Raw genomic sequence first — 11,335 nt, 5'->3', positions numbered from 1 at the left:
TAATTGCAGGGAGAGCTAAATATCAATAGCATGCAAATCCAGTAATAAGCCTAGTCCAAATATAAAAATTGACTCTTTTTCAGAAAAAGTAAGGTAACATTCCAAAATAACAAGCAGATAATTTTTTTCTGTGCTTTTTATCGAACATACTGACTTTTGTGGCCCACTGTCTAACTGTATTTATTCTACATTAAAACATAGTATAAGTCATCGATATTTCGAAATTGTGCCATTTTTTAAATGGTAACGACACAGGACCCTATATCAAAAAGAGTTTTTCCTGTGAGTACTTTTTCTTTTTTTCTCTGATATCTTTAGTGACAATGTTTCAGCTTTAATATTTAAAAATCCAGGGTTCTCTATCATTTGATATTTAATTGTGGCAGTCGTAATTACGCGAAGTGCTCATATTCGTTCTCTTTTCGCGACCGAAATCACATTAAATGAATTGAATCACACACAGACACCCTCACACAATCAATTGATCTACTTTTTGTGTGTTTGTTAGAAGAATTAAACATGGATAAGAAAGATAAAATGATCAGCCATCATTGGGATTCTCAATACTTTATAGTATCTCGTTTGAGTTTAATTAATATTTTCCGATTGAATACGATTTTATAACCCAACAAACAGTGTGGTATCCTCAGTATATAAACCAATCTGTAAAGTGTAAAATCTGTGTGTGTGCCTTAACGAAGAAAAAGAATATCATTATTAACATTAAACTTTAGACGTAAACCCCACTGTGTATTACCATTATCATAAAAGTATTAAAAAATAATGAGTATTTTTTGTGAAGATAATCAATGAATTATCCATCATATTATTCATATACGTAGGTGAGCTGGCGAAACACCCAAATGGCAGTTAAAAAGTAGAACTAGAAAAAACGAATAAAGCGATGAAGAATAAAGTACTTTTATCATTTTTTATAAATAATCCTGCCTATCAGACAGCAAACAACGACTTGGTATATATTTATTGAAGGTATATATACTGACATATAGATATCGCAGTGTACTACGATCATGCCTTACGCCTGTTTGATAATAACATTTCTACACACTATCTTGGGATATGGTGAGATTTTTTTCTTCAGATATGATCTATTTACAATGTAAGTTTTCATTATACATCATTTGTATCTCTAAACAACCCTCCATATTTTTTAGAGGTAACAATGATCCTTTGTTGTTTTTATAAACCTATCAAAATCATGTACCTGTTTGAACAAAAAACATATCTCAAAATGTTTACCCCCAAGCAATTCTCAAAGCCAATGTATTACAATTTACTGTTGCACATCACATAAGAATTAAAGAAAAGTTTATGGTGACATTATGATGTTTTGTAAAAGTTCATCGACAAAGGCAACTTTAAAAAAAAATGGATGAAACAGAAACTTTTTTACAAGAAAAAAATGGTATTTAAAGTTCAGTGCAGAATTAGTTTATTACGAAAGACTTCTCATTTTCAGAAAACATTGCTTTAAACAAACCAACACACCAGTTACATGCGTATATTTATAAGAAATATGGAACAGCTCCATTCGACTCTAGTAATGCTGTAGATGGTCTAAAGTCTGACCTTTCACCCTACAAAGGTCAATGTGTCATATCAGCTAATGGATACAAAACTGCCACCTGGTGGGTAAACCTGACATCAGTCTACAGCATTCATGATATAAGAATATATTATAGGACCGACAATGCACCATGGGGTATTTGATTTTTCTTCTTCAATATTATCTTTTCATCATTATGAAAGATACATGTAATTCAAACCTTGCCAAAAATAACTTTTTCAAGAGCTATTTTTTTCTTTTATGTCATTAGTTATGAAACAGAGCTTTGTGAGTTTTAAAAGAGCAAAAAAAAAAGGTCCTTGAAATTTTAATCTTAATCAGATATACCTTTGAAATATTGTACACATGTACTTGCATGATCTCTCTCATCTTTTAGAGCCAGAACAATGTACAGTATATAAAGAATGAAATAAAAAGTGTCTTTCAGTTGAATTCATATTTTGTGCAACATTCTACTAGCGTATTTTGTAAAAGTTTAAATAATGTTATAAATTAATTCAAGTTGATTCATTTCAGTTTAGACTATTTAAAAAAGTAGTCTGACTTAAAGTAAGAAACTAGTCTATTTCTGATAATTTCGTTTCGTTATAAAGGGTCGATAGATTTTAGAAATATTTGCGGTAGGCTATCATTATTTTAAAAAATTTAGTAAATGCTTAATTTTTGTAAGGTGCATCAAATGGCTACGCGACAAGGTTTTTGGGATTTTATGTTTATGTTTCTAACACAACGAACAGAATGGATGGTCATTTATGTTTTCATGACACGAACTACAGTAGAGCCACGATCCCGGCCGTCCTTGATATAGCATGCCCTGTACATGGACAGTACGTCATCTACTACAACGAGAGGCCACAGAATACATCATATTCCAATCAGTATTCAACAGATGCACACAATGAATTATGTGAAGTGGAGGTCAATGGTATAATTCTATAAACTAATCTAAAAAACTGTAAAATTGAAATTTCTAAATGATATGAACCTTAACTTTTTACAGAGAATGGAATACTTCATTTTTGTATTTCCATGTTCAATTTATAAATTTAATTCATAGCACGGTTAAAAATTGGAGAAAAAAAACTAATAATATAGATATACAATTATTTTGAAAATGTCCATAAAAGTTTCGTTTCCTTACCTAGATTGTACATTTCAGGTTGCAATAAAACAGGATATTATGGGACAGACTGTTCCCTTCCGTGTCCTTGGAACTGTCGTTACTGTCACATAGAAACAGGTGCTTGTCGAGGATGTAAACCTGGTTACAAAGGACGTAATTGTGAATTACGTAAGTAAACTGACGGACGATTATCAGGAATGAAAATTTGGCTACAAAAGACGCAACTATGAGTTGCATAAGTAAACAGGAATGTAAACCTAGATAAAAAAATGTAATTCTGAATGACATAAGGAAACAGACAGATGCATATCAGGGCCAGAAAAAAAATGAAAATTATGTGAAAGCTTCAGTACAGAGTGTATATTCAAGTTTATTCAAATCATGGCTGCTCAATAACTCTGAGTGCCGAGTATAGGTCTACTTTTGAAGTCCATCACCGGTATATGGTGACATCTCTATATGAGGGAAAAATTTTCGAATGGGACGTAAAACAATATACAATCAATCAAACAAATCATGACCTCCGGGATAGGGTGGAACACTGTAGGCAATTAAAGTTTAACATAAGGAATATATATGAAAAAGCCTTTGAAAACTTCTCAAGAACAGCAAAGTCATGATTAGTCATATTAACATGGAAACATCCTCAGGTAGTGTATATTCAATAAAGTTCAAATCACGGACCCCGGGGTAAAGCGGGCCTTCAATAGGAGATCAAAATTTGATATTGGAATATAAAGGGAAAATCTTCTAAAAACATTTTCAGGAACAGCAAAGCACACATTATTCAATTAATATGAAAGCATCCTCAGGTATTGTACATTCAAGTTTTCTCAAATCATGACCCCTGGGGTAGGGTGGAGCAAAATGGTAGGTAAAAGTTTTGCATAAAAATATAGAGGAAAAATCTTTGAAATGCTTCTTCTTTTGAACAGCAAAGCCATTATTTGTCATATTGATATTTATAAGCATTCTAAGGTAACTTAGATTTAAGATTGTTCAGATCCGGACCCACAAAAATGAGTTGAGGCTTTAAAGGGGATCAGATATATAATAAGAAATCTTTTTAAAAATGGCAAGACCATTTTTATCATTTTAATGGAAAAAACATTTCCAAGTTGTGTGGAATCAGTTTTTGTTTAAATTATGAGCCCCTGGGGTTAGGGTTGGGCCGAAAGGGGAAAAAAGTCTTCTTCAGAATAGCAAGGGGATGTTTATCGTATTAACATTGACGCATCCCATGGTTGTAGAGATTCAACTTTGATTAAATCATAGCTCCCTTAAGGAAAGAATCTGGTCTACAATATGAAGTCAAAATTCTAATGAAATTAAAGAAGAAAATTTGAAAAAGAAATCTGTTGAAAAACGGCAAGACCAGTAATTCGGCTTAGTGTTATGGTCCGTGGGTCTCTTGTTCTCCTGTATTGTAAGAGTATGATGGGAGAAATATGACCAGGACATGTCCTGACGTGTTGAGTCTGTCTTGCTTACAGGCAATATCATGACGTCAGTGGTTCGTGTCGTGAAGTTTGAGGGTATATGAACCTTAAACAATTGTATTTTTTAATGTCAGGGTGTGATGGAGGACGATATGGCCAGGACTGTGGCCTTGCTTGTGGAGCCTGTCTTGGTGGCAGACAATGTCATCACATCAGCGGTTCCTGTCTGGGAGGCTGTGACGCTGGGTATAAAGGACGGCTTTGTAAAACGGGTACTTCCTGAAATCATTAAACATAGCGTATATGAAAAAGCCAATGACATTATTATAGTTAAAGACTACTTCTTTGTCAAAATATAAAAAAGTCCTTATGAAGTTTAGATTTGACAATCTCAGCAAGATACAGTTAATTTAATTTCTCAAGTGTCACTATCATAAAAGGAAACAGTTGAAAAATATATTTTCACTGAAAAAATGGACTAACAATTTCTTGATCATTCTTGTAAACATTTGTTTATACTTCAATTAACAAATATCTTGAATAATTTAATTTAGAAAATGACACCATTCATCCTGCAAATTTCCTTAATCATTTCAGTATGTTTGCCAGGAACATTTGGTAAAAACTGTAAAGGAAATTGCTCTCAGAATTGTGGAAAACCAGGGAAATGTTTTGCCAGAACTGGGGTGTGTGTTGGGGGATGCCAGCCCGGATGGGAGGGGCCTCAATGTCAAAAGGGTACAACACAACAGTTTTGAAAGAAATTTCCTTAATATCCAAATTTGTGGGGTTTTTATTTTCCTTGGTTCAATTATTGATTTGTCCATTCAATAGTTTGTAAAGAACAGAAGTATGGTGAGAACTGTATCCATTTATGTGGATTTTGTCGGAACTCTACCTGCGATCTTGTTGATGGATCCTGTATGCGAGGGTGTGCCGCGGGTTATCAAGGACCACTCTGTAATAAAGGTACTCCCCCCTGCAAAAACTTAAAATAAAATTATTATATTTGTTCTGTACATCTCAGATAGTTCAAATATGAAATTCTCTACATAAACATATCGTTTGTTATCAGTTTCTTGTAAGCTTAGCATTGATAATTACTAAAGAAATACAACTTAACACCTTCATCTATGACATCATAATCAAAAATTCAAAGAATCACTTTTGATAATTAGCCTCGCTAAATTTTTAAGATTGAAGCAAAATATGTTATACGTGGTACTGAGTCTGTAGAGAAAGATGTGGGCTTAAGTTTGCTTATAGGTTAAGAAACATGTATTTCAAACATCAATATTAAAAAGTTAAATTTTGTTTAGTAATGTTCAGTTTTATGTAATAATGTTTTATTATATCCTAACAATTATCATATTCTAAAAAAAACATATATTGAAAACTATTTAAATAAAGTTGGTCAGAATGGGTTTTTTTTTTCTCAAAACCATACATTTACATACCGGTGGTAGTAGGTTTTATAATTTTAGTATAATGCAAAGCTTATTTAATAAATATATACTTGTTATATACCTGTTCCCTACATATGTACGAGTAAGAATATAATTTAGGGTGTGTAAATGTGTATATGTGTTTAATATTATAAAATATGCTGTTCGGAAATGTATCTTTAAAAAATTAACATTAAGTCTGAGAAGAATAAAATTGCATATTTATTTTGTCTAATAAAGCGCTTAAACAATTTATGATTTTGCATCCATGTAGTATGTTTTTTTTTTCCTTAAGTGCGGGAGATAACCGGTCTGTACTTCAATACACATTGTCTTTATTAAAAATAAAATGATAGCTTAAAAGTATCGAAGAAATGGGAAGATAATAAGCAATTATCATGCACAAATTGTGAGCAGAGCAAACACGGTTCTCATAAAACAGAGGTGGGTTGAGGTGCAATGGAGAAAACACCACTTGTCGACCGGTTAGACCCGCCGTGTGCTCTTTGTCCTGATCAGGTAAACGGAGAAATCCGTAGACAATTCAGTGTGATAATAATGGCCTAACAATTCGTACTAAAGACGACAGTCAACATTCGACTAAACGACAGATTGTATTTGCAACTAAGGTCATTGTATCGACCATAGAATTGGTTACTTTATACAATATTTTTGATAACCTTGTGCATGTCATCAACATATTTGTCAGTAAGCTGTCTGCTGATGACGGGGCACGAAATATATTTTGCTTGGCTCAACCATAGATAACAATTCATTTTTATTATCATTACACCATTAATATTAATACACCACTTCTTGAATATATTGTTGTACAGTATTCCTGAGATTTCAACCGAAGTAAGCTATTGACAAACAATTTGATCGACCATAAAACTTACAAAATGCATGATGACTTCAAATGGGACTGTTGATAGCCTTGTTTCATCAACTTGTTTGTCAAAAGCTTGCATCGTTTTAGAAATTGTTTAAACGTAGAGCATGCTCTTGAGTATCGAATCAACTGGGAGACAAAATCCCCATAAGCAGATGATAAGCGTATAAGTAAGGGATTACTTAATACTGACAATTAAAAAAAATGAGGTCATCACGTTTATCATAAAGCTTTGTTGTTACGTCACCATTAAAGTCTTTTTCTGGTAAAATATCCAATATGAAACAGATGTGTCAGACTTTGTAGTATCTTTTTATTTCAAGCTCACTGGGATATATCGAGTGCAATTTTTTTCTTTTTTTTTTCTGACAAAGATTTTTTTTTAGAGTTTTTCTTAACTGAAATACATTTTTCTTATGCATGTACATGTATTATCTATTTTTCTGATATACAACTTTTTAGTTATTTATTTTTATGACACGATTTGTTTTAGTATGTCCTGGAGGCTATTATGGGGATAATTGCAATAAAGAGTGTAGCCTCTTCTGCAAGACATCACGTGACTGTCACCACGTGACCGGTCATTGTACAGACGGATGTACAGGAGGGCGGCGGGGAGAGCAGTGTTTACAAGGTTGGTATATTCTAGCTATACTGAGGATCCCATATGAAGACCTCTCGAATATTACTGGAATTGTACTTTGCTAAGAGTATAATGATAATTGATTTTTGTAATTATTTTGTGTAGTTGAAGAGAAAAGAGAGAATATGGAATGGAAGTCAAGATTTAATGGTGTCCTTGCAGCTCAGTGCATAAGCATGGCAATAATCATGGGATTAGTATTCTATATGTATCTCAATAGGTGGGTTTATTTGCATAATATATTTACAATTATTTGCATAATATATTTACAATTTAATTTACCATCTAACCTGTTTTATTTCGAATCCGTTTCTAGCAATTGAATATATATATATATAGATGAAGCGTTTATTGAAATTTGATATGAATTTCTTTTTGACAGTACTCTAGTAACAACTAGATACAATGTAATGTGGCAACTAAAACGTTTGATCACAATTAAGCATAAATTACTAAGTAGTATTCATAACTTTAAATTCGTTTTAAAAAGAAACAATGTATTCTATATGATTATATTCTATGCATCTCTGCAGAAAAAGGACCCTAAAAGGACAAAAGATGCAAGAAAATGGGTTTAAGATGGGGCCGGTCAACATAATTTCTGGTGAAAATGGCGGAGATACCAGCAGGAAATACCCGTATCAAAAGCTTTCCGAATGGCCAATGTAATTAGTTCTTCCCAGACCGACGTAAACAGTGTCCTAATGGAGAGTGTTACTTTTTTATTGAAACTTTATTGTGTATTTCAGAAGCATAAAAATGAGATAGGGAATCAATATTACTCGTATTGATTTATTTATTCTGTAAGAAATTTTTGCAATTTAATTCATATTTGCATCAGTCATGGTAGCCTAGTGGTAGGGCGTTCGCTTCGTGATCGGGAGGCCGGGGTTCGATTCTTTCTAGACGCGTCGCGTCAAACCTAAACGTAAACATAGGTAGTGACTGTTCCTTCGCCAAGGGCCCGGTACTAGAAGTGAAAGTCATGGGTCTTTCGAATGAGACCTTAAAAACCGAGGTCCCGTGTTACGGTAGACGTTGGCAAGATAAAGAACCCTCACTGCTCAATGGCCCTGAGTGCCAAGTATATTTCTAAATTTAAAGCCCTTCACCGGTGTATGCTGACCTCTCTATATGAGTGAAAAATTCTCCGATGGGACGAAAAACAACGTGGAATCAATCATTTGCAAATAAAACAAATACTTTTATCACGGATTATTATTATTTATTACAGACTATGAAGTTAATACTTTAATGACACGTTATGATGTAATTTAACATGACATAAGCTTATTCAGAGAATTTGGGTCCCCCGCTTAAGGAAAAAAGAAGACGGTGGAAGAAGTGAAAAAATGTGCAGATGGATAAGGAAAAAGGGTCAACTTTGACTTTCAGCATTTGGTTGTAAAGTGAATAAGTGTCTTTTACGATTTAAGTCTTAAGTTTCATTGCAAAAGCTAAGAGAGAATTAAATACATTTTTTGATCTTGGTCTATGACCTTTTGAGCTCAAAAAGGTGTAAAATTTCATTGCAAAACCTCAAACATACCCGGAGTTTTCACTAGGAAACCATTTTTTGCAAGATATGTATTTTTGTCTTAGAAGCTTTGACCTAGACACCAAAAGAGGTCTTCTTTAAGTCATTGGTAGTTTTGATGAAAAATTTCATAGAAAAAGCATCAAAAACATTAAGTTATTATCTGGAAAGGATTTGTAAAGAAATTCTGGCCTTGACATTGACCATTTGACCTAAAATTTAAAATGATATGTAACTTCACTGAAAGTAAACTTAAGTTCTTATCTGAAACTTTTTTTTAGAAATATATGAATTTTTGGCCTTGACTTTTGACCTCAAACACAATAGGGGTCTTTTTTAGGATCCTATATTATTCGGGAGCGTAAGTTTTACACACGGACAGCATGTATGAATTGATGACCCTAATCTTTAACCTTTTCATCTTAAAATCCAGCTCGATTAAGAAAACTATCATCTGGAAAATTATTTGCAATATATGAATATTTGACTTTTGACATTTTGACCTCAAAATCAATAGGTTTATTTAGGCAATACGGAGTTGTGATATAAAGTTTCTTTGAAAAAGCTCAAAGGGTTTTGAGATTCGTCTGGAAACAAAAGTGTAACACACAACAAAATGACAGGAGGACGGACAGACCCATATTAATATCCCAAATTTTCAGAGAAAGCAGGGATAAGAAATTTTGTATCAGCTCAAACTGAAAACTGACATCTTTTTACTTTCTCCATACTGTCAAATACTTTCAACACAACACTGAATTCACACATTGCACATTTATATTGATTTCTAAGACATTTAAATCATAAAACATCAAACATTTTCTTCTACAAATATAATTGATCATTGTTTAGCTATAACTACTCTATGGATCGGGTAATTGCCTTTCAAATTTACCATGAGGTACTAAGGGTAACATTTACTGGTTGGTAAATGTGTTCGATGTAACCCTAAACATGAGTAGACAAATTAAGATTTAATCCGGCAATATACATGTATATTTATATAAGGATATGCAGAAACGAACATTTTCACACAAAAAAAATAAATTCAACGGGGCGAATGAAATTTTCTACTTAACAATATGCAGAAAGTACAGAAAGTTTAAAAAGAAAAAATTACTTAGCCCCCTCCCCCCCCCCCCTACATTTGTGCTAGAACTCTGCGTTAGAACTTGGGTATTGCTTAACAAATCGTCTTACACCATGAAGTACATGTGTAATCAACGTGTTTGCAATAATAGGTGATTGCTTTTGATTTATTATTTTATCAATAAGTGCAGTGTTTGCTAAACACCTTTCTTTCAAAATTCTGTCATAAGAAAATCTTAATTGAAAAAATAAACGTGTTTAATTTACAGGAAAATATTTTAAATACTTAAAATTAGATTAATGTCAGCGTAAACGTGAAGAAATTTCGGTAAAAGTTTTAAAAGAGAAATTAATTGTGACGTACATAGGTAAAGTTCTGTGTTATGTGTTTTTCAAAATTTTCTCGTTTTAAGCCAGTTGTTGGGAAAAAAAATCTAGCAAGACACTATGATACACCCCCCCCCCCCTTTCGGATTGGCAACACGACAATGTTCAAAGAATACCTATCATTAGAAGCTTATATTTCACTAAGTTGGCTTAAATGTCTACCGTCTCATACATTTAAAGAGAGTTAGCTGTATTCCTAACACAATTTTTAAATAGCTGAATTCAGGGACTCACGTGAAGGTGGGGGGGGGGGGGCATATTGAACGCTTTAACATTTCATAAATGTTAAGTTTGAAAAGACAGCGTCACGTGATTCATTCGACTACATAATTTATAGAAAAAGGCATTATTGAAATAATCAATGATTGTATTTTTGTAGTTTGTTTACTGTATGTACTGAAGAATTTTTTTTCAAATTTTTACTACGTGTCACGAGTGGACGTGTTTTCACTACTCTCAGTCATTTTGACCATTTGCATTATTTGCAATCTGTGTATCCAAAATTTAACCGAATTTTTGAAAGTTTTTTTTTGTGGTGATTTTTGGATTAAATGGAGAATAATTTAAATCTGCACTGAACAGTGAGTACGTACTCAGTCCTACTCATTTATCGGCTATTGTGAATATCCTTTGTGTATATAGATTCTTACCTGTGAATACGTTCAACTTTGAACAGACTTCTTTGATTTCATCTACATTACAAAATGGCACAAATGTTAAAACCTGTTTACATAAAAGACATTGATCGACCCAAAGAAGATAACGAGCGGGTAACCAACTTTGATCTTCTGGATGATGTCAGCCACAGTGTATGTGCAGACGCAATAAAATGCATTCAGCTTGACAGAAATTTGTGGAGAATCTATTTTAATGACAAGCAAAACAAGGATTCTATTTTACTTGAGAACCCCAGTAATGAGGCCCTAAAAGTTACCATATGAGGTGTTCCATTGTCAGTGGACGACAGTGCAATACTAGAAATATTGACAAAATTAGGTGCATGCCCAAAAAGTGCATTGAAGTACGAGAAAATCAGAAACCCCTCCATTAATAAAATGACCAAATGATTTAAATGGCAATCGCTTCATCTATGTCGAGCCACTTATGTGCAAACCACTCCCACGATTAAGCTACTGTGCTGGGCTAAAAGGTAAAATTCTACATCGTGGGCAAGAATCCGAACAAACCCCAC

At 33.2% G+C, this 11,335-nt stretch overlaps 1 protein-coding gene across 1 annotated transcript; it reads left to right on the top strand.

The window, feature by feature from the left end:
* Positions 1-1,031: 1,031 nt before the first annotated feature.
* Positions 1,032-7,239, top strand: LOC133193875 (multiple epidermal growth factor-like domains protein 10). Its single transcript, XM_061329791.1, has 9 exons — positions 1,032-1,083; positions 1,481-1,723; positions 2,259-2,513; positions 2,748-2,879; positions 4,285-4,422; positions 4,748-4,888; positions 4,985-5,119; positions 6,981-7,125; positions 7,236-7,239. Exons 1-9 carry the CDS (start codon positions 1,032-1,034, stop codon positions 7,237-7,239), a joined length of 1,245 nt encoding a protein of 414 aa, XP_061185775.1.
* Positions 7,240-11,335: the final 4,096 nt, after the last annotated feature.

Source organism: Saccostrea echinata, unplaced genomic scaffold, assembly GCF_033153115.1.
Source record: "Saccostrea echinata isolate AGI-Se365-2 ecotype Australia unplaced genomic scaffold, CSIRO_AGI_Sech_v1 ptg000028l, whole genome shotgun sequence".
Taxonomy (NCBI): Eukaryota; Metazoa; Mollusca; class Bivalvia; order Ostreida; family Ostreidae; genus Saccostrea; species Saccostrea echinata.
This window is presented reverse-complemented; position numbering and strand designations above follow the sequence as displayed.